The 25576-nt window shown below is 38.0% G+C and overlaps 1 protein-coding gene across 1 annotated transcript in view; it reads right to left on the bottom strand.

The window, feature by feature from the left end:
• The window catches only part of CCDC178 (coiled-coil domain containing 178), a 364772-nt gene that overhangs the window by 107110 nt on the left and 232086 nt on the right, over positions 1 to 25576 (bottom strand). The window contains exon 18 of the mRNA XM_061130911.1: positions 17930 to 18079. Coding sequence (XP_060986894.1) covers positions 17930 to 18079 — 150 coding nt within the window. The remainder of the gene's footprint in view (positions 1 to 17929; positions 18080 to 25576) is intronic.

Here is a 25576-nt window from a genome sequence, read left to right as displayed (position 1 = left end):
TTCAGCCTTGTAAGCTCCTCTGTCCGTGGGATTCTCCAGAAGAGAATGCTGGAGTGGGTTGCTGTGCCCTCCTCCAGGGGTCATCCCGACCCAGGTATCAAACCCACATCTCTTGGCCAGTGGTTCTTTACCACAAGTACCATCTGGGAAGCCTAGGACACAACTTACCTTTGTATAAATATAGAATAATCTTTATAAAAAGTATAATTACTTCAGAATATGCTGATTACAAACCCTCATGACAATAAGTGAATCCACATTCTCTAATGAAAATTTTACCTATTTTAAATAAGCAAAGAAAATGAACTATAGTGACAAGAATTTACAGTGGGAGCTAGGGATATTTGGGATTTTAGCTGGTCTGAATCCTTCTAGATTTTTTTTTCTTCTGGCTGTCCTATATTTTTCAAAGTCCCATGATATTTTCTATGGAATGCACACTTCTTGTTTCAAAGTGTTAGTCGCTCAGTCGTGTCTGACCCTTTGTGATGCCATGGACTGTAGACTGCCAGTCTCCTCTGTTCATGGGAACTCCCAGGCAAGAACTGGAGTGGGTTGCCATTCTTGTTTCAAGGCCGTTATTAATTTTTTCCTTTCTTTGATGACATGAAATTGTTTTACATTTTATCTCATGAAATAATAAATGTTCATCATAAAAACAAAACAAAGGAATGGGGAAAAGTGTGAAACGTTTCCACATCCTCATTATTGCTAACTTTTGGAAGATAGTTTTCGAGATAAACCACTAGACATAAATGTAATAAAATCTAATACATGTGAGAATACAAAGTAGGAATCATACAGTACATGCTGAATTATAGCTTGGTTTTTCAATCAAATATGTACCATCGCTATTTATTCCTTTTAAAGTCTGTATAAAGCTTCCACTCTATACCAGTTCTATTGCCATACAAGGAAAGTGCTGACAAATTTCCTTTTAGAAACTGCACTATAATCAACATCATTATACATATCTTTGCAGACTTTCACAGATTATTTTCTTATAAATTCCCTGAAGTAGAAAGGCCATCTCAGTGGGTATGCATAAATATTTTGTTAGATACCCCACTGGGAAGGGTCATCCAGGAACTGAAAAAATATTTGCCCAGGCAATTTTCTAGATGCTAGAGTTATGGCTGTGAATAAGATAATCAGCTTCTTGCCCTTACTGAGGTTTCATTCATTTGGCAGAAAGAGACCATGAACAAATGAATATAAAATATTAGTGTTTTAAGTGTTATGAAGAAAATAAAACAGGGTGACACAAGAGTGGACAGGCAAAGGACGACTTCAGGGGCTCTGTGAGAACTGCATGTGGAAGGGATTCTTCATGAGATAGCTAAACTGTAAGAAGGAAACATGTATAGGAAATCTGGGGAGAAATGTACAGCTGGAGGGATCTGAAATTTCAAGGACCTTACACTGAGAATGAGTCCAGCGATCCAGGATCAAAAAATAGCCTGTTGCTAGAGCAGAGTGGGGTGAGTGACAGACAGATGTGAGGGAGGGAGAGAGTGTGCTATGCAGTCTGGGAGGCCAGGGCAAGAAGGAAATCAACCCTGAATATTCACCGGAAGGACTGATGCTGACGCTGAAGCTCCAATATTCTGGCCACCTGATGAGAAGAGCCGACTCATTGGAAAAGACCCTGATGCTGGGAAAGATTGAAGGAAGGAAGAGAAGGGGATGACAGAGGATGAAATGGTTGGATGGCATCACTGACTCAATGACCATGAGTTTGAACAAACTCTGGGACACAGTGAAGGACAGGAAGCCTGACATGCTGCAGCCTATGGCGTCGCAAAGAGTCTATGGGGTTGCTCAGACGACTGAACAACAACTGAATGAGTAGGATGGTAAGTCACCAGCTGATTTTAAGTTTTAATTATGACACACAGGCATTAAAGCATATGTACCACAAGTATTCATGGAGTGAAAGTTGCTCAGTTGTGTCCAGCTCTTTGTGACCCCATTGACTATACAGTTCATGGAATTCTCAAGGCCAGAATACTGGAGTGGGTAGCCTTTCCCTTCGCAGGGGATCTTCCCAACCCAAGGACTGAACCCAGGTCTCCTGCATTGCAGCCAGATTCTTTACCAGATGAGCCACAAGTTGAGTTGAGTAGAGGGCTTCCCTAGTGGCTCAGAGGGTAAAGCATCTGCCTGCAATGTGGGAGACCTGGGTTTGATCCCTGGGTCGGGAAGATCCTCTGGAGAAGGAAATGGCAACCCACTCCAGTACTCTTGCCCAGAAAATCCCATGCATGGGAGAGCCCAGTAGGCTACACTCCATGGGGTCGCAAAGAGTCAGACACGACTTCACTTTCACTTTCACCATAAGTATATAGCTCAAAAAATTATTCACAAATTGAATACATCCCTCAGATCAGGAAAGGAAATATCAACAGCATCCCCCAAACTCCCTTGCTGTCTTCTTCCCACTCCTACTTTCCACCAGGATTGCTATTCTCCTGACTTCTAACAGCATAACTGTTTGACCTATTTATACAGACAACGCACAACACAAGACAAAACAGCCATATAGCGTGTGCTCTGTCTTCTTTTACTTAAAATTATGCTTGTGCAATTGATCCATATTTAGGAATCTACCTAAAGCGAGGATGTTTATTAAAAAGTGAATGATGGATCCTACTGCTGAGTACAGAGTACCCCAGCATGTGGAGGTTGAGCAAAGTAAGAATTTCTAATGTAAGATAAACAGAGTATCCAGTAAGGTGGGAGGAGACCATGGTGCCATGTCCACGGCCAAAGCCAAAGATACTTCAGGAAGAATGATTAGCAATGACTGAATATTGGTGAGCTACTGAGCAAGATGAGGCCAGATATATACTTAGATTTGACATCATGGACGTCATTGAAGTGGTACTTCAAAGGAGAAAAGAATGCATAAGGACTGTAAATGCAGATAATTCCAAAGTGAAAGTTGTTCAGTCAAGTCTGACTCTTTGCGACCCCATGGTCTAAACAGTCCATGGAATTCTCCAGGCCAGAATACTGCAGTGGGTAGCGTTTCCCTTCTCCAGGGGATCTTCGCAACCTAGGAATTGAACCGGGGTCTCCCGCAAGTTTTAATAAAAAATAAATGGCTCTACTGAGTGTGGAATCAAAAGACAGTTTCTGAGATGGTGGATACTAGCCCATGTTTGTATGATGATGGGAATAATCCAGTCAGCAGGAAAAACTCTGAGGACACAGCAGGATAGAAAATTTTAAGAATGAAGGCTGTGAGAAGGTGAAAGTGGATGGGATTCAGAGCAAGGTGAAAGGCCTTAATTGTATTAGAAGCTTAAGTACTATCATTTTATTAGGAAGAATGACTGCAGCTATGGAGTAGATTACAGGTAGGCTGGTGAATTTGGTTACAGACAGACAAACAACCTCATCTTTTATGAATGTCTCTTTTCCCACACTCTCCCCTACCATCACTGTGCATACTCAATCTTAATGATGCTTTAAAAACAGAGCTGAAAACATGTACCTCATTTTAATTTGTATATACACAAATTTCAGAGAGGTGGAAACATTTTTCCTATGTTTACTGGCCATCTGGATTTTTTAAACTTGCTGTATTTGTTGCTTGTTTGCTCATTCAAAAATACCTGTTTCCATCACTTAAACGATAATTTGCCCAGATTCAGCATTCCTGGGTGCCCTATTTTTTTCTATAAATTTATGTAGATATTTTTCTGTCTTCCATCATAATAAAACTGAGGATGTTAAGTCTGAAGCCAGTGTGATAATATTTTCTTTTGTAGGCATTATGTTTCTTTTAAATGGATCCATTCTGGAATTCTTTCTGTATCCTTGACACTGAAAACTGGGTGAGGCATCGCTAGACATATGAAGCCCAAGAGCAGCTGTTGCTTTTTAATCTGGGGCAGCCCAGACCTTACTCTCACGCAGGCACGACACGCGGCTACTGTCATGGTGCACCGTCGCGATAGCGACTTCAGATGGACTGTCCAGAGATGCTCAGTCCTCGCAGACCCATGTAAGAAACATTCCATCCAGGTTAGCAAGCATTGCTCTTAAGAAGCTAGATCTTCAAGGCTGAGAGAGGATTCCCTGCGGTAGTCTCTACGTCAGCCCACACACTTCCCAGCTTCCAACAGGGCAGGATATGTGGGGGCTGGGGGAGGGAGGTTACCACAATTTCTCCCTTTCCTGTCGTCACATTCCAATACTCTTTAAGGGATGGAAGCGTCTGTTTGCCAGCAGTCAGTATCTTTCTTATTTTTTCCCCCAAACTCTGCTGTGTTTGGGAGAAATTCTATTTTACTAAGGACTTCCCAGGTGGCACTAGTAGTAAAGAACCCGCCTACCAACACAGGTTAGACATAAGAGATGAGGCTTCAATCTGTGGGTCTGGAAGATCCCCTGGAGAAGGAAATGGCAACCCACTCCAGTATTCTTGCCTGGAGAATCTCATGGACAGAGGAGCCTGGAGGGCTACAGTCCATGGGGTCACAAAGAGTCGGACATGTCTGAAGTGATTTAGCACACATGCACGCTATTTGTATTTATTGTTCCAGCATTGATGATTATAAATTCTTTATGATATTATTTTCTGGCACTTTGGGGGTGGGTGTGTCTAACTCTAGTCATGCTACTATGTTCGAGACTCTATCATCAAATTTCCACCAAAGGCTCACTTCCCTCTGTATTCTTTGCAAATACTAGCTGCTGCTTGGAGCTGATCTCTTTCTCTTTTTAACATGTACACCCTGTGTCTTCATCTTAATTCCTAATGTAATTCCTATGGAATTAGGATCATCCATTTTGGCAAGCACTTGTTCTCCAGTCTGAGGCAATGGGAGAGGAATTTTAAAGATCCTTCAGTGGCAAAGGAACATTTCTGCTTGGATCTCTGACCATTGTTCACAGACATAAATCAATTGGTGCTTCCTGCATAAAAACATAATATTTTTCCATCAAAAACTATTTCATTTTTAGGCACTGCTTAATCATACTCACGCCCAGTACAAGAGGTGTTATAAAGTATTTATAACTGAAATACACCTCCATTTGAAGAGAGATAATGATACATGGTATGTGAATAACAGTTTGAATGGCGTAGAGAAAAAAATGTAAGAGAAACTGTGGAGTAGCAGAAAATCTGTGGGTTTGAGTCCATGGCCTAGGTTTGGATTCCAGCAGTCCTTTGTACTTACAAGTAGTATGGCTTTAGGTTCACAACAAAGCACATGTTATGGGTTTTATTGTATCCCTTCCCCTAAAATCACACGTTAAAGTCCTAGCCCCCGGAACTTCAGCATGTGACTGTGATTGGAAATAAGCTCTTTACAGAGATAAGTGAGTTAAAATGGGGTCAAAACGGCGGCCCCTAATTCAATGTTACTGGTGTTGGTACCAGAAGAAGAAATTGGGACAGACACATGCGGAGGGAAGACAATGTGAATACATGGGGAGAAGATACCTACAAGCCAGTGAGAGAGCCCTGGAATGCCTCCTTCCTCCACAGCTCTCAGGAAACCAGTCCTGTGGACACCAGGGTCCTGGACATCTAGCCTCCAGAAATATATTGAAAAATATTTCGGTTTATGCTACCCAGTCTGCGGTACTTTGCTTTCTGAGGAAAAAGTCAATATTTCCAGTTGTTTCACAGAGTTTGTACAAGTTAATAAGAAGAAGAGAATGCTGCTGATAAGGCTATCTGTAACTAACTATGATAGGGTAGGTGCAGCATTCTGGCGAAGGAGATGACGACCCACTCCAGTACTCCTGCCTGGAAAAGTCCATGGATGGAGGAGCCTGGTAGGCCACAGTCGATGGGGTCACAAAGCGTTGGGCACGACTGAGGAATCACTGTGTATTAGGTGCAGCGTTCTCACACATGGAAAAGCGCAGCGTCGTGACTGCCACAAAGGAGATGTGTAGCAGAAGGCAGCCATATTTACTCTTACACTAAAGTGGAAATACACTGCGATGAAGAAGGAAAGAGGCAAAGATAAAGGAAGACAGAAAAGAGAGAGAGATCTCACAGAAAGAAGAAAGGAACACACTGCAGGGGAAAGAAAGGAAACATGTGGAAAGGTTCTCTACACCAGAGAGCAACAGGCTCTGAAGTAGCAAGGGACCAATCAGGAACTATCACTAGTTCTCAGGGCTAACACAAGAGAAGGCAGTTTTCCTCTGAAGCACTTTTTAGGTATATTTAGCTAGAACCATCACAATGTATCTAAGCCTTCATTTCCATGTGATCTTTTAGTTTACATAGCACCTGTGTTGTAATATTAATAGAATGGTGAGAGGTTATCATGAAGTCATACATAGTATTGTACTGACTGTTTTTTTATTTCCTTTTTAGCTTTTTGAGTTACTGACACATTATTGCAGCAAAACATATGTAGGGTCAATTCATGCTGAATAGTTATTAGAAACCATGATAACAAAAGTCATTACACTGCAGTTCAGTTTTGACAGTAAAATTTCTGCAACATTATCACAAATCCTCATGCATTAGTGCAATGATCCTTACTATAGTTTCATATTAGAATCAAAAGATTGCTGTAGCATGCTTGATACAAAAAGTCAAGCAAGCCAAATTCTTTTCTGCTTTTACAGATAACATTTTTGCTCTTTTTCTATGTACATCATGCAGACGGGAGCTTTGTTTTATATACTTTTCTCAATAACCTATGAGTACATTGCATATATTTCTTTAAAATGAGGATTTTTCCTAGAAAAACAACACAATTCTGATTACCAGCACCATAGGAAATAATTTGAAAATGATTTTATATCTGAAACAACTTCAAAAATTCTAAAGCTATATTATTCACTGTGGTGTTATCTTTCCGTTCCTCAGATAATGTGTTAACTGTGGGTATAGTTTTTTTTTTAATCAGTGTTTTACTGTGATTAGATAGTACAAAATTTAAAAACGGCCATCTATATTATCCAGGATGACTTTTATAGAAGAGCTGTGAGAATTACCCAGCTGACAAAGGGAAATATTTTTTAATGTCTACTTGTTCATGTTTTAATAGTTACTTATTTTATTTTAATTTAAATTAATTTTTTAAATTTGAGGTATAATTGACATATAATATCATACACATTTCTGGCATACAAAATAATGATTTGATATCTGTGTACACTGCAAAATGATCAACACATTAAATCTAGTCACTATCTAGCACCACAGTTTTAGTATTTTCTGTCTTGCAACTGCGAAGTATGCTGTATATTACTATTGACTATAGTCGACATGTTGTACATTACATCCTGTGATTAATTCGTAACTGGATTTTTGTACCTCTTGATGCCTTTCACCTGTTTTTCTAAGTTGCTAACTCCCCTCCCCTCTAGCAACAAACACTGTGTTCTCTGTATCTATGATTTTAGTTTTGTTTGTTTTGTATTTTAGACTTCTGATATAGGTCTATGTGGTATTTATCTTTCTCTGTCTGACTTATTTAACTTAGAATAATTCCCTCAAGGCCCATAATCTTGTTACAAATGTCAAGATTTCTTTCTTTTACATAGCTGAGTAGGATTTAATTGTGTGTCAATATCATATCTTCTTTATACATTCATCTGTTGATGGAAATCCACTTAGGTAGTTTCCATATGTTGGCTATTTTAATAGTGCTGCTATGAAGAAAGAGGTGCATGCATCTTTTCAAATGAAAATTTTCCATTTTATTTGGATAAATACCCCAAAGTGGAATTGTTGGATCATATGGCAGTTTTATTTTTAATTTTCTGAGGATCCTCCATACTGCTTTCTCACTACTGCAGTGAATGTAGCAATTTACGTTCCTACCAATAATGCCAAAGGTTCCTTTTTTTCCCCACATCCTCATTAACACTGGTTACTTTTGATAAAAGCCAATATAACAGGTGTGAGGTGGTACCTCCCTGTGGTTTTGATGTGCATTTTCCTGATGATTAGTGATGTTAAGAATCATTTCATGTGTCTCTTGGCCATCTATATGTCTTCTTTGGAAAAAGGTCCATTCAGATCTTCTTCCCATTTTAAAATCAAATTGTTACTGTGTTTTATGAGTTCTTTATATATTTTGTATATTAGTCCCTTACTGGAAATATGTATGCAGGTCAAGAAGCAACAGTTAGAATTGGACATGGAAAAACAGACTGGTTCCAAATTGGGAAAGGAGTACATCAAGGCTGTATATTATATGCAGAGTACATCATGAGAATAAATAACCCTGCTTATTTAACTTATATGCAGAGTACATCATGAGAAACGCTGGGCTGGATGAAGCACAAGCTGGAATCAAGATTGCTGGGAGAAATATCAACAACCTCAGATATGCAGATAACACCACTCTTATGGCAGAAAGCTAACAAGAACTAAAGAACTTCTTGATGAAAGTGAAAGAGGAGAGTGAAAAAGTTGGCTTAAAACTCAACATTCAGAAAACTAACATCATGGCACCTGGTCCCACCACTTCATGGCAAATAGATGGGGAAACAATGGAAACAGTGACAGACTTTATTTTTGGGGGCTCCCAAATCACTGCAGATGGTGACTGCAGCCATGAAATTAAAAGACACTTGCTCCTTGGAAGAAAAGCTATGACCAACCTAGACAGCATATAAAAAAGCAGAGACATTACTTTGCCAACAAAGTTCTGCCTATTCAAAGCTATGATTTTTCCAGTAGTCATGTATGGAGACTACATGTATGTGAGAGTTGGACTATAAAGAAGGCTGAGCGCCAAAGAATTAATGCTTTTGAACTGTGGTGTTGGAAAAGACTCTTGAGAGTTCCTTGGACTGCAAGGAGATCCAACCAGTCCATCCTAAAGAAAATCAGTCCTGAATATTCATTGGAAGGACTGATGCTGAAGCTGAAACTCCAATACTTTGGCCACCTAATGCAAAGAACTGACTCACTGGAAAAGGCCCTGATGCTGGGAAAGATTGAAAGCAGGAGAAGAAGGGGATGACAGAGGATAGATGGTTGGATGGCATCACCGACTCAATGAACATGAGTTTGAGGGAGCTCCAGGAGTTGGTGATGGACAGGGAAGCCTGGTGTGCTGCAGTCCATGGCATCAAAAAGAGTCAGAGATGACTGAGCAACTGAACTGAACTGAATTGAACTGGATATATGATTTGCAAATATTTTCTCTCATTCAGTAGCTTGTCTTTTCATTTTGTTGATGGTTTCCTTTGTTGTGGAGAAGAGTTTTAGTTTGATGTAGCCCATTGCTTGTTTTTGCTTTTATTGTCTTTGTTTTTGGACCCAAATCCAAACTCTCGCACCAAGACCAATGTCATATAGCTTACTACTTACTTTCTGCTGTAGGAGCATTATGGCTTCAAGCCATACATTCAGGCCTAAGTCACTCTGAGTTAATCTTTGCGTTTAACATAGTGTAAGATGGTGCTCTAGTTTCACTCTTTGGCATGTGGCTTTCCAGTTTTCCCAATACCATTTATTTAAAAGGCTACCCTTTCCTCAATGTATATTCTTAGCTCCTTGAACATATATGGAGTGAGTTAATTTCTGGGATCTCTATTCTGTTTCATTGACCAATGTGTCTGTTTTACACAAATGCCATACTGTTTTGATTAATACAGGTTTGTAATAAAGTTTGAAGTCAGAGAACATGATGCGTGCAAATTTGTTTTTCTTACTCAAGATTACTTTGGCTATATCGTGTCTTTTGTGTTTCCGCATAAATTTTAGGATTGCTTGTTCTATTTCTGTGAAAAATGTCATCAGAATTTTGATAGGGATTGCCTTGAATCTGTATACTGCTTTGGGTAATATAAACATTTAAACAATATTAACTCTTCCAATCCATGAGCATGATCTATCCATTGATATAAATGTGGTGCTAAAATCCTCTTTGTCATTTTATTAATTGTTTTCTGGCTGTTTTGTAGTTTTCCTCTGTTCCACTTTTCTTCTGCTCCTTTCTTTCCTGGTGATTGATGACTTTCTATTATCTTTTGTTTAACTTCTTTTCTCATTATCTTTTGGGTATCTACCATGGTAGATATGGTTGATACCCAAAATATGAGTTCACATATAATATTCTATGTATATAGCATAGCTGATAACAAATTAAAATTGAATTCATGCCAAAACACTACATTTTTACTCCACCCCATTTTAGTTTTTGATGACACATTTTATATTTTTTATTTTATATATCCCTTAACTAATTGTTGTAGTTTTAGTTAATTTTACTACTTTTATCTTTAAACCTTTATACTAGCTTTGCATGTGTGCTTGGTTGTTCAGTCTGACTCTTTGTGACCCCATGGACTGTAGCCCACCAAGTTCCTATATCCATGGGATCTCCCAGGCAAGAATACTGGAGTGAGTTGCCATTTCCTATTACAGGGGATCTTCCCAACCCAAGGATCAAACCTGAATCTCCTACCTCTCCTGCATTGGCAGGAGGATTCTTTATCACTGCACCACCTGGAAAGCCCTTATACTAGCTTTATTAATGATTAATTAATTACCTTTACTATATATTTAGCTTTTAACAGTGAGATTTTTACTTTTACATGTTTTCTTGTTATTAAGTAGTACCATTTATTTTTAGCTTAAGCAAGTGTCTTTTAACATTTTTGGTAAGGCTGATTTAGTGGTGATGAAACCACTTAGCTTTTATTGGGTAGTGTATTCTTGGGTGGGAATTATTTTCCTTTCAGTCTCTTGAATATATTGTTTCACTCCCTTTTGACCTACAAAGTTTCTATTGAAAAAATCTGCTGGAGGACTTAGGTTTTCTTTGTAGGTAACAATGGCTATTTTTCTTTCATTGCTTTTAAAATTCTCTAATATTGACATTTAATTATAATATGTCTCTGTGTGTCTCTTTGTCACTTATGTCTGACGTTGATGGCACAAGTTCTTATTTCATCTTATTTTGACCTCTCTGGGCTTCTTGAACCTGGATGACTGCTTCCTTCCACTGGTTAGAAAAGTCTTCATATGTATTTTCTGCTCCTTTCTCTCTTTTCTCTTCTGGAACCTTTACAATGGTGAATGTTATTCTGCTTAATGTTATCCCATAGCTCCCTTAAACAATCTTCACTTTTTAAAACTCCCTGCATTTTGGTGCTCTGTCTGGGTGAGATTCATTCTCTTTCAGTTCCTGACCCTTTCCGCTGCTTCTTTTGGTCCTGCTGTGAACCCCTCTAGTGTATTTTTTCATTTATTGCATTCTACAGCTCTATGAACTGTCTTCAGTACTTTCTTATGTTTTCTTCTTTTTGTTGAAGTTCTCACTGTGTTCATCCATTCTTCTCCTGTGTTTGGTGAGCATCATTATGACTATTACTTTGAATTCTTTATCAAGTAAAGAATTCGGTTCTCTTCTCAGGGTTTACTTTGTCCACTGATTTGGAAGATATTACTTTACTTCTTCACTGTGCCTGACTCTCCATATTTTTCCCCTATGTATTAAGCAAAACCTTATATATATATTCCCTCTGCTTGTCTTAAAGCAGTAACCATCTGTAATTGAAACTTAATTGTTCAACTTTCCACAGGTTCCTGGTTGTTTCTCAAACCTTTGTGATTTTCTAAGAAACCTGATTTATTCTTGATAGGTCCCCACTGTTGATGGTGTGCCAAGACCTGACGGTGTTCCAAGTGGAGGGATTATACACACACACACACACACACACACACACCCTAGAGTGTCTTTGATATATCGGGAACCACATCGCACTCAACACAGTAATTCCCCTACATACAAAGCTTCAAGCTGCTAATTTTCAAAGATGTGAATGTGCTTGCACATGTTCAGCCAGGTAAGTTAGGTCACACGCCTGGCATCCATGGCCACATGTGTGCGTCCTCGACAGGTGGTTATGCCTTTGTGTACTTTACTGTGTAACACGGTATAGAGCACAGTAGCACAGTATTTTTACTTCAAACCTTGGATGTCCAGAAGCAAGCATAAAAGGAATGGTGATGTAGCTGGTACAGTACTAGCCAGACATCACTGGATCATTTTTGAAGAGGGTATATAGAATTTAGTCCAGCACGGAACCAGAACTTGTGCCATCAACATCAGACATGAGTGAAACTGAAGCTTGCCGTCCGTTTCCTATTGCTGACAATCCTTCAGTTCTACCATCTCTCGCCTCTTCTCCCTCTTCCAGTCAGTAACTCTTCTTGCCTGTTTGCTCGATGCCAGTCCCTGTATGTCAGCTGTTGTACTCTGCTATAAACTTAAAAAATGTTTTGTTTATTTTTTGTGTTCATTTGTGTTGTATGTATTATTTGTGTGGAAAGTATTATAAATGTATTATAGTACAGTACCAGTCAACTGTGTTAGCTGGGTACCTAGGCTAATTTTGTTGGACTTATGAACAAATTGGACTTACAAACACACTCTCAGGATGGAATTCATTCATATAGAGGGGACCTACTGTATATCACTTTTAAGATGTTGCTATCATTTAAATGCTGTTTACTGTCAAGTAATTCTACCAGGAGAGCATCTTCTCAAAATTGCATAAAAGATATATAAGTCTACAATTCACTCAAAAATGGCACTAGACTGAAGAATTGGTTTGATTTAAGCCAAGCTGACTTTTATGAAGTATTATTCAGAAATATATACTTAGTTTTTGGTGTTTCTCTCATGGAGTCTGGACAGCAGAAGGGAGATTCATTAGGATAAAATAAAACTGACCAACGGTCTTCAGTCTCAGGAATCACAGAGATTCATTCATCAGAGGTCTCCTGAGAGGTCTTCAGAGAAATGGATAGAAGGAATTTAATGCAAACTCATCAGTCTATGAAGTGTGGTAACTCCTTTAGAATGTGTGTGTGTGTGTGTGTGTGTGTGTGTGTGTGTGTGTGCATGTACACAGGCTTTTCTACCTGTGTTCTAAGAAAAGGAGGAGGAGATTACATAGCTGTCATAGGCAAAAGCTATCTAAAAATTATGCTTTTCCTGGCAAAGAAATGAATTTCTATCCACACTGAAGCTAGCACATACAAATCACCACCTGAAGCCTATTTTTAGTACATGCAAGATAACAAGCAATATGAAATACTTATAAAAATGAGAACTAAAGCAGCTTTCACATTTTCTTTAGGAAAATCTTTTTTTTTTTTTTCTCATTGCTGGCACTGACTTTGACTCCTTACCATATCAATGTAAAGTGAATTTTAGAGGAAACCCACATTTCAAAACTAAAAGAGGGAAGCAAAAACATGCTAGTGAGATACCTGAATGATACAATATTTTTGAGATTTTATGACGGAAACCATCTATTGAGGTTGAGGCGATTCAGATTAAATAGCAAAAGTTCAAGATCTGTCTATTGGCTGAGTGAAGCAAGGATGTTGTTGGGCTTTGAATCTGTGGTTGTTTCTAGGAAAGAATCCCTTGGATTCTGGAGATTACAGCAGTCAGCCTGGAAGCTGAAATGAGGTAGCATAATCCTGTGCCCTTAATTGTATCTTTGTCAGTACAGGGATGATTAATCATTTATTCTGAATAATTAAATGAATGATGAAATGTTTGCATTCCGTGAGACCCAGAAGCGTCCCTTGGAACACAGAGTAGTCTTCTGATTCATGTCCCTACATGATTCCTTCACAAGCTCAGGTCACTTTAAAATGATCCTCCAAACTGAGAACATCCATAGCAGTTGCTCATTATTTCTCAGCTATTGGTCCACTAGAACCTCGGGAAAATATCACAGCAGATGTTCATCCATAGTCTCTTGGAGATGATACTTGAACCTAAGTTAAGGCAACCGTGCCCTGGATCAAATTTTCTTCAATTAACTTTATATATGTTAAATCCCTGAGTCACTCTTGCCCTAAGATTCCTCATTTTCAAAACAATCTTCTAAAGAGATGTGTATATTTCTAAAGGCACTCCTAGTTTTACAGTTTAAGAGTCGTGAAACCTATCTATAATCCTAATGGAAATTAAGTAGCTTCTAATTAAGTAGGTAGTCCTTTCCCCACCAGAAAATCATCACTGAAAAAGTAGCTTCAATGAGATGAAACTACAAAAATAATTAAGTGAATCAAATAATGTTTCAGCTGGATACTAAAGACATCATCCATAAGTTATATGGTTTTTACTTGCTTTTAACCCAACATATTGGGTTTTGCTTAGCAATGCTGTAGTAGAGTTATGCAATGGTTGGATGTAGGAAAATTCTGAGTTTGATTCCCATCTCAGTCAGGCTTCCTCTACTTGACTGACCATGCAACACATTCAAAACTCAGTTCCATACTTACATAGGAGATGATGAAAATCATAATAACAGAAAAATCTCCAGGATGACTGGGGAATGTTTCAGAGATAATTTGAAATTTGTATGGCACATATTTTGTGCCATGTTTGAAAATTGTATGGCACATACTCCTGGTTTACATAAGTGCTTGTTAAGAATTGACTGATTCTATAATAATTTGTATTCCCTTAGTATGAAAGCACTGAGAACTAGAGAAGTCCAAAAGTTTAAGCTTTATAAGTCATTTATAAAAGAATTAAAATACATTATAACCAGTTTGGAAGACATCTTATTTTCAGCCAATAAAACCATTAACATTTGCGTGCTTGCTTAGCTTACTTTGCTTTGTAGGCCTGAAGAGCTTGAGATAGCAATTAAAACAAACCGACAGTGATTTGATCAACATATCCATGGCTTTTGTTTAGAAAAAGAAAATATGAAAAATATATTTGAAAGCTTTCAACACAGAAATACAAGCTGTTTTTCAATGATTTTTCCTTCATTTCTCCTTGGTGTTGTTTTAAATTTTGAGATCTGAGAAGTTTTAGAATAGATTCTATTCTATAATTACCTATAAACAGGGCTAATAAGAATTTTTCATAATTGTTTTTGTTTGTTTCTGATTTTTAAAGCATAAAATATCCATCACTGCAAATTATAAACATACAGGAAAGTATCAAGAAACATGTGCATTGAGAAAAAAAGAAACATGTGCAAAAGAAGCAGATATAATTCTACCACCGAAAGTAAAACTATAATACTATAAAATTTGAGTCACCTGCATATACAATATTGTTAAGGATGGGGTCATATTTTATATTTTTTAATATTTAATTTTTTTACTCTTCCTTTAAGCTTTCTTTGCTACTCTTGTTCTAAAAGTACTGAGAAGTTGAACAGTGTACAATCATCTGTGTAGAAAAAATAATACTCCCTAAGAAGTATGATAATTAAAATATAATTATTTACTCTGCCAAAAGGAATGTATGTTCAGAAGCAATGAAATTATTCTAAAGCAGGAGAAAGACACAAAGAATTCCATTTTATCTAACAGGAAATTCAATAAGGGAATCAGAGGTTGAGCAGTGCTTTTGTGTACCCAAAACTAAATTGGTCAAGGGAAACGCTTCAATATCAAGAAAATGGACCAAAATATTAAAGGGTTTTCTCAGTTTTGATGGCCAAATTCCATCCTGTAAGCAGTGCATTAGACGCTAATGACATACGATTTCTCACTGACAGATTTAACAGCATCAATAAGGCCTCTCTGTCCATTGCAGCAAATTGATCCTACATGACACCGACAAGGGCAGCCTGCACTTAATGACCTCCATCGCTGAAGGATGGAAATGAAAAATGATTGGAAGTACAAATAAATCTCTGAAAGTTTCCCTGAAACAGGTGTGCTAAAAGTGATGAGGGATCATCAGAAACATAAACCCAGTCTCCTAGCATGCCCCACTGTCTGTCATCCAAGAGTCTCACTCCTTGGATCCTGAATCGATGTGCTTTAATTCCAAAAATGACATAAAGACAAGTTGGTTCTTACTATGTAAATACTATGTTAGGGATCTCTCTTAAACGCACGTTCTTCGCTATTCATGCAGGTATCTAATTTATTTGTCATTTGCCACCAAAGGAGCCTACATAAACTGGTAAAAACATACACAGGATTTATTTTTGTTTTCCTTCTAGTTAGAAAAGGAAATACAGTACTAACCTCGATTTTTTTTTTATCCTCCTCAATCATCAGCAACAAAACATGTTTAAATAACAATGTCTAATGCATGAAGTAACTGGACAAAAGCTCCATGGATAGACTGATATCCTTTCTTTGAATCCGGAATAATGATTTGAGGAAGATTTTAGCATGGAATTGTGTTCTCAATTCTTTCCCAAACACATTTGTCTCTTGATCTACCTTCATCTTAGTAATACTTCAATACACATTTTTAAGAGAAGAAGACACACCCTCTCACCCAATATACTTGGGAGCTTTAACTCACATGAGCGTAGATGGGTAGGAAACAAAGCATTAAACAGCATAGCAGATGAATGTAATGTTAATAGTCATTCACCGTTGTGTGTGTGTGTGCATGTGTGTTAGTCGCCCAGTCATGTCTGATTCTTTGTGACCCCATATGGACTGTAGCCCACGAGGCTTCTCTGTCCATGTGGATTATCCAGGCAAGAAAACTGGAGTGGGTTGCCATTTCCTTCTCCAGAGGATCTTCCTGACCCAGGGATCAAACCCATGTCTCTTGCATCTCCTGGCATTAGCAGGCGGATTCTTTACCACTGCGACACCAGAGGAGCCCCCTACTGGTTTTTATAGGTGGGTGACTTGTTAGAAATTAATCATGCCTCTAGTGGCTCTAAGGTTAAAGCGTCAGCCCGCAATGCGGGAGACCTGGGTTTGAACCCTGGGTCGGGAAGATCCCCTGGAGAAGGAAATGGCAACCCACTCCAGTACTCTTGCCAGAATCCCATGGACGGAGAAGCCTGGTAGGCTATAGTCCACGGAGTCGCAAAGAGTCGGACACAACTGAGCGACTTGCTTTCACTTTTGCTAGTTTTTGAAATTTAAATTCTGGGAAGACACAAAGACTCAAAGGAAAATAACTTCTTGTGAAGAGTAACTGGAGAAGAACATAGAGGAAGCAGCTGTATCTTGACACTAATAAGAACAGAGCTTTCTCTTACTTTTGAATTTGTGGCATATTGTGTGTTTTACTTTTCTGTTTTTAGTATATGGAAGGTTTTACAAAATGGATTAGAATTTCTGATGATTTCCGATAACCAGAGATGTCAACCATTTCATGGGTTACTTTCATGGGTACCATGTAGTTAACTTTTCATGATATACCTCTAATCCTTCCTCATGATTTACGAGCTCCATATTTTGATTTCTATGTTCTTATTAAATATGAGGCTTAATTAGGAACTTGAAGAAATAGTTGACATCTCTGGTTATCGGAAATCATCAGAAATTCTAATCCATTTTGTAAAACCTTCCATAATACTAAAAACAGAAAAGTAAAATACACAATATGCCACAAATTCAAAAGTAAAGAGAAAGCTCTGTTCTTATTAGAGTGTCAAGATACAGCCCAGGTGGGATGCATGAGACAAGTGCTCGGGGCTGGTGCACTGGGAAGACCCAGAGGGCTCGGGTGGAGAGGGAGGTGGGAGCGGGGATCGGGATGGGGAATACATGTAAATCCATGGCTGATTCATGTCAATGTATGGCAAAAACCACTACAATACTGTAAAGTAATTAGCCTCCAACTAATAAAAATAAATGGAAAAAAAATAAAATAAAATACAAAAAAAAAGAAAAGTTACCTACAGATAGAATTGAAATTTGAAGTATATGATAATATACTTAAATCTATGAACTATGAATATTTGGTATTTCAGGCCATAATATTTAAAAGTAAATTAGTATAAAAGAGTAGATTAAACGTATGCTTTTTCATTTCTCAAATAGCCTTTCAAACTTCAACTTCAAAATGTTGATAAAATATACAAGAAAACTTTAAAAAAGAAAATGTGCCAGTTGGTGGCATATAAAGAACCACTATAAGACTGGCGACCTCATGACTGACTGTCTACTTGTTACTTTTTGTGGTACATATGTCAAGTAAATCATTATTTTAGAAAAATGAGTAAAACATACCTGTTTCTTATCTCTAATTGAACCATCTAATGATAGTTGTCTTTCATACTGGCTGAAATAATTGTCCTTTACTGTTAAGAATATATTCTGTAATCTCTGATACTCTTGAGCTAAACGTAGATTTTCTTCCAGTGAGTCGTCTTGTATTTTCTAGAAGATAAACATGCACATGTACTTAATTAAATCATTTTAATTTATGTTTGTATCTTTACATCATTTGAATTATCTAAAAGTTCTACTTATATGTTGTAGAAAAATAAAACCAAAAAGATGCTTCCCATGACACTAACATCCTCCTTGGTTGTTAGTAGTTTTCTTTCTTGATGCAGGTGGGTTTGTGTTAAACATTGAGTCATCAGAGGCTATCTGATTTTGTTCCCCTCTTTCCCAGACCTCCATCCACAATACCTTGGGAAGGATCCAGTCCTAAGGCATCACCCAGCATTCTAGGAAACTTCCTCCAGTATTCCCTTCCCTTTTCCTTTTCTCAAGTCCCGGGGCTCAAGTAGAGAGAAGACATTTAGAAGCTTAGAATCCTATTTGCAAGAGGTTCAGAATGGTGGCACAAACAGAAAACATTCAAAACACAGAGAAGTCAAGAGTTAAAAAAGATGAGGAGCAAGGAACTCAATGTTTGTGGGGCACCCAGAGAAAGTCATTATTTGTTACTAGTATACCAGAATCCTCCTGCAATGCAGAAGACCTGGGTTTGATCTCTGGGTTGGGAAGATCCCCTGGAGGAGGGCATGGTAACCCACTCCAGTATTCTTGCCTGGAGAATCCCCATGGACAGAGGAGCCTGGCAGGCTACAGTCCATGGGGTCACAAAGAGATGGACACGACTGAGTGACAAAGCATATACCTTAGCTATGTGAAACCTAAACCTGCTTCTGTGAGCAGTCGAGAACTATATAACACTCCCCATGACTAAATAAATATGTCAAATCTAACACAAACCCCTCAGTATGTACCTTCTGCCAACATTACCCACTGGAAAATTAAGCTCTGCTTATCATTTTAAATTAGATGTATGATTCAGTTTAGTTGTTGATTTCTAACACAGAAAATTTTCTTTGGCTGCTTCAAAGAAATGTGGAATTTATCAACAGCTTTAAGTATTTTCAAACCTGTAAATCTAGTAAATCATCTCATGAAAATTTATCCTAATCAAAAAACTTTATCTGTTGCAATGTTATTTATAACAGTAAAAAGTTTTCAAAACACATAAATGCAGATTAATCATGATGATGATAATGATGATTAAATAACTAGATATAAAAAAAACCATTGTGAAGCAATTAAAAATGTCTTCTTTGGGAAAATTGCTATTCCATCAAACCTTTAGTGTAAGTTGTTAAAAAAATATATTGCAGGATGAAAATGTGCACAGAGGAAATGTAATTCAGCAGAAAATTCCCTGTACAAATATTTCTATATTTACACACTAGAAGATTTATTAAGGTCAACAAACATATTTCTCATGAAAGCTTGGTATCCCTATTGATCCCTAATGATTAATGCTATGTCATAGGTGTTCGTCAAAAAGCCAAAATGATGAACTGAGAGAATTTTAAGTGTTCTTGTCCTAATTCTGGAAGAGTAACTTGAAACTTTAGACACTTCTATATAATAGACTTGCTTAAAATCACAAAATTATCATTATCCTTTGACAGGAGGACAAAGTATCTACAAATATTTTTCTTTGATGAAGGTACCTTTGAAAAGGTGGTTATAATTCTTTTTGATATCTTAACACTAATACTGAAATCTAATCCTCAAATGGTTAATTTGGAACGTTGATACATGTTCTACTGGAGGCATGAGAAGTAATCGTTTTGAGGTTTTTGTTTGTTTGTTGTTTGATTTAACATAAATACAATTCTGATGTCTGAGATATTCTACCTTTCAATCACATTTCCTTCAAGATCCAAATGGATATTATAAATATTGAATATAGAGGAGTCCTACAAAAGTTGTAGGATTTGTTTTAAACTTATTTAATGGAACTTAATTGGGGATGTATTTGTTATTTTATGCTTTGTCCATTGTGTAATGTACAGTTTTATTTTCAAATGCACATACTTTCAATTTCTATATAACACCAGTTCTCATTGTTTTATATGCCATGACTAGAGTAGATACTGAGAAATCAAATTGTATAGTTATGCCAATGAATCTTCAAAACACTGTTATATCAGTCATGATATTTTACACTATCATTTTCCAGTAATGAATGTATAGAAGGATTTACCAATTCACTGACTATTCCTGAAAGTCCGTGACCTTCAGATGTGCAATGAAGTTTAAGTTTTTTAATTTTAAATAATGATCTTCTGCTGACACTGAAAATGTTTTTATGTTTAACTGTGGTTCCACCTCACAACTCTGACTGGCTGAATATTAATCAATAGTATTATAACATGCAAATGAAACAAAGGGGGAATGATAATTATTGGTGGGTATATGTCCAGAAGAAATAATGCTACCACTACTGGAGTTGAACTAGTAGTGGAAGATATTAAATAAGGGCACAAAAGCTGGAGTTGGCAATATAATAAAAGGGTAAGAAGAAATGAGGAACTGATAACAGAAGTAGATGAGTTTTACATGCTTTTAAATTCAAATTCAGCTAAATCTTATCAGTTGAGCCTTTCTACATTAGGTTTTTACAAAATGCACACTTAAAAAATTGTTTCTAAATCCATTAAAGAAAAATTTGATTGCAGTCTTTATAGGTTAAAATAACTGAACTCTGAGTTGATTTTCAATATTATTTTATTCCTTCATTCATTTATTTACTCTTTTTCATTCAGTTGCTTATTCCAAAGTTTTAATTTAGTAACTATTGTATGCCGAGCTCTAAGATGTAATGGTGAACCTCAAGAATTTGAGGTCTTACAGGAAAGCTTTGCACTTAAAAATCACAGAAATATATAATTTTAATATGGAATTTATAAACTTTTGTGTTCTTTGTGTTTTCTGTATATGTTAAACACACCCCAAATGTCTAAATAAATATAACACTTTCTCAAAGCCAGATTTATTGGTATTTATTCAATTTCCATTACTAGTGATCATTAATATAATGAAAAATTGAGAATATGGCTTGATAAAGAGAAGAGAGGATAAACATCTGTTAATAGTTTCCAAGTTGTCTAGAATTTAGGAAGTAAAATACTTAGCTTGAGGAGGGTTTATTCTCTTTTATCTCAAATTACTTGTTAAACTTTGATGTTTGGGGGGAGATATTCAGCTTATTATCCCAACATTTTATTAGGAAATAAAGATTAGATTTATAAAGTGTGAACAAAAATACTTATAAATTCCATGAGGAATGGCACTTTCATTTTGTTCACCTATAAGATATACTGTGCAAAGCAGAGCTGACATTAGTGGATACACAGGTTTCAACAGATGAATGAGTGAGTGACTACACAGAATAGCAGGAAATACATGTATATATCACTTTAGAACCACATGTTTTATTGGCCCACTTCTAGGAAATAACTAGTTATTAGATGCTGTAACCATAATGAAGCACATTCATTTGTAGTATTTGATCCTATACCACTTGAGAGGTGAAGGTTTTCAGCACTAAGTATTTGAACATTATTATAAGGATATACCACACTGTCCAGACTGAGCAAGAGTTCTTTCTCTGGGTGCACTCTTGATGTTCATAAGGCACCCGAATGACTTGAAACAGTACAGAGTGCTATTTTTTTTTAATACCTCATTAAACCATGGTCCTAAAAATACTGAGAAACCATTGCTAAACAAAGACCTGCCTTTTTCTTTTGTTACCAAAAATGCTGAAAAATGAAGGTAGATTGAGATCCCAAGATAGCCAATATAGTAATTATACCTTTTTCCCACTTGACTTTTATTATTCTTTAAGCCATGTATTTCATCTTGGATTTTCCCTCAGTTTTCTCCATCTTTGGCTTCTTTTTCTCACTCTTCCCCTTCTCCTTTCCCTCTCCCACTGGGTCAGTAGGAAATAGGGAATTATAAGGAAAAATGAGTCCTTTTAGGACAAAGTATTGAGCATGTATCATCTATATCATGTATTTATGTTCCACCTAGTGATATATGGACAAGAAGGTAGAAATGGGGTTGCATTTGAATGTTAACTTATGAATTCCACACATACTGGAACTGCTACTGCCCTAGCTGTTAGATTTACAGATAGGGAAGGTCAGCCAATGAAAAGTCAGGTCAGGCAACTTGTATTTTCCAAAAATGGCCATAGAAATATTTTCATTTCCACATGTTCTCTTTGTCACTCCTCTCAAGAAGCACAGTTGATTTCTCTGTCCCTTGAACCTGGGTAGAGTTGTGGCTTCTCCAGCCAACAGAGTATGGTGGAAATGATGTGTGCCTTCCCAGGCTAGTTTATTTTAAAAAGTTAGATTTTTTTAAAAGAAGCATGCAGTTTCTGCCTGGCTCTCTCTTTGGGGACATTTATGCTTGGACCAGCCATCATGTTGTGAGGAACCCAGGCCACAGGGAGAGGTTATGTGTAGGTGTTCCAGCAAGCAACCTAGCTCAGGTGTCAGGTGTGACAGCATCAACTGTGAGGGAGTGAATCATCTGAAGATGCAATGCAATGCAAGTCTTCAAGTCATCCAGCTGACAGTTCAGAATGTGTGAGGAGACAACATGGCCTGCTATATCCTGTCCAAATTTCTGACACATAGACTCCTGTTGCATGAAGTTTGGGGGTACTTATTGTGCAACTACAACCGTCGAAACACCAGGCAAGGTTACAAACCTATCAAGTGGAGGATCTAAGCTTTGCATCCAGGCTGACTGGTTCCAAGCCCCACACTCTTCTGTATTCACTATACATGCTTCCTTCATAAACAGAAGCCAGCACTCTTTCGCATCACACAGTGCCACCTTTGCAAAACCTGATATTAAATAATCAAATCAAGTAACAGAAGTACCTTGTTCTGAGCCTATTTCCACCAATCTCTTTTCATAGATCTAGTTAACAAGTAACTTGTTGACATATTAATAGATAGATTGGGCTGCTGAAGGAAATTAGAACTTGGCCTCCTTAGAAGCTACATTTCATCGTAAGTTACTGTGGGCACGCTGGTTACCCATAACCAGCCTGGTGTTGTTTGCTCTATATTTACACCATATTCCATGATGCAAGGCCAAGTGTCCAAGTGCACAGACCTTTACAGTTGATGCCTGCACAACTCTGGACTACAGTGATTGCAGCAGAGTAATGCTACACTTTGAGAAATCTGGAGGTTCAGCTAGACACACTTTGGAGAAAATCTAAATCCATTTGAACTATATATTTCTTTTTTGAGTGGGGGGGCAGATTAACTTGTTTTTAATATAAAATGGACTAATGGCAAAGAAGATTATAAGGAAAAAAAATAACCTGATCTAAATATTCTAGAGAGATGGCTATGACCCAGATATTTGCATGGTATATGTATGTATAGAAACCTACATCATATTTACAAAAATTTTAGTGTTATTAACCTAGTTCTAGTGTCTATGACTAGTACTCTTGCCTGGAAAATCCCATGGACGGAGGAGCCTGGTAGACTGCAGTCCATGGGGTCGCTAAGAGTCGGGCACGACTGAGCGACTTCACTTTCACTTTTCACTTTCCTGCATTGGGGAAGGAAATGGCAACCCACTCCAGTGTTCTTGCCTGGAGAATCCCAGGGACAGAGGAGCCTAGTGGGCTGCCATCTCTGGGGTCGCACAGAGTCGGGCACGACTGAAGTGACTTAGCAGCAGCAGCAGCAGCAGCAGCAGTGTCTATGACTAAATTTATCATGTCATTGATACCCTTCAGTTCAGTTCAGTCGCTCAGTCGTGTCCGACTCTTTGCAACCCCATGAGTCGTAGCACACCAGGCCTCCCTGTTCATCACCAACTCCCTGAGTTTACTCAAACTCATGTCCATCGAGTCAGTGATGCCATCCAGCCATCTCATCCTCTGTCGCCCCCTTCTCCTCCTGCCCCCAATCCCTCCCAGCATCAGGGTCTCCTCCAGTGAGTCAACTCTTCGCATGAGGTGGCCAAAGTACTGGAGTTTCAGCTTCAGCATCAGTCCTTCCAATGAACACCCAGGACTGATCTCCTTTAGGATGGACTGGCTGGATCTCCTTGCAGTCCAAGGAACTCTCAAGAATAGATACCCTTAGTTACTCTTAATTCAGGCTTTTGGATCCAGGTCACCAGGCAGAGGGAAGGGCTAGGTCCTTCTCTCAATTATGCATTCATTGTAAGAGAGTTGTCATCTTTTGACCAAATTTTAATTCTGTCTGATGATAATGTGCTTATGTGTGGTGGACTCAGATGATATTTTCTGATGATCTGTTTGTCATCTCCTGATTCTTGGTTGTTAACAGTTTTCTGAAGACAGCTCCTTACTTTTTTGCATCTTGCCAGCACTCTGATGGCTGCTGTTGCCATGTCTGTATCCTGACACAGACGCCACACTCACTTTAGTCCTGTGGTTGGAAAGAACAGACCTCCTGCCAGAACCACTAGAAAGCAAAAGTTGTATTGCTGATATTTATTGTTCAGTGTTACTCTAGAGCAGCCTCACTTTTAGCTTTCATTCATTTATTCATTTGTTCTTTAAATCATTTGTTTAGCAAACCCAGGCAAGAATACTGGAGTGGGTAACAATTCCCTTCTCCAGGGGGTCTTCCCAATCCAGGGAATGAACCCAGATCTCTTGCATTGCAGGCAGATTCTCTATCATCTAAGCCACCAGGAAAGCCCTTTATCTTATAAGTCCAGCTCTCTAGCTACCTGAGGGTAAATGAGAAGGGTAGGGTGTGAGTCTCCCCACCACTTTTTAAAAAATAACTTTTACCAGGGATTACAGGCTAGAAAAGGCAGAGGAACCAGAGATCAAATTGGCAGTATCCACTGGATCATTGAAAAAGCAAGAGAGTTCCAGAAAAATATCTACTTCTGCTTTATTGACCATGCCAAAGCCTTTGACTGTGTGGATCACCACAAACTGTGGAAAATTCTGAAAGAGATGGGAATACCAGACATCTGACCCGCCTCCTGAGAAATCTGTATGCAGGTCAGGAAGCAACAGTTAGAACTGGACATGGAACAACAGACTGGTTCCAAATCGAGAAGGGACTACGTCAAGGCTATATATTGTCAAACCTGCTTGTTTAACTTATATGCAGAGTACATCATGAGAAATGCTGGGTTGGATGAAGCACAAGCTGGAATCAAGATTGCCGGGAGAAATATCAATGACTTCAGATATGCAGATGACACGACCCTTATGGAAGAGAGTAAAGAGGAACTAAAAAGCCTCTTGATGAAAGTGAAAGAGGAGAGTGAAAAAGTTGGCTTAAAGCTTAACATTCAGAAAACTAAGATCATGGCATCCGGTCCCATCACTTCATGGCAAATGGATGGGGAAACAATGGAAACAGTGTAAGACTTTATTTTGGGGGGCTCCAAAATCACTGTACATGGTGACTGCAGCCATAAAATTAAAAAACGCTTGTTCCTTGGAAGAAAAGTTATGGCCAGCCTAGATAGCATATTGAAAAACAGACATTACTTTGCCAACAAAGGTCCATCTAGTCAAAGCTATGGTTTTTTCAGTAGTCATGTGTGGATGTGAGAGTTGGA

Source organism: Dama dama, chromosome 27, assembly GCF_033118175.1.
Source record: "Dama dama isolate Ldn47 chromosome 27, ASM3311817v1, whole genome shotgun sequence".
Lineage (NCBI taxonomy): Eukaryota > Metazoa > Chordata > Mammalia > Artiodactyla > Cervidae > Dama > Dama dama.
Note: the sequence above shows the minus strand (reverse complement) of the source record. Positions and strands in the feature narration are given on the sequence as shown.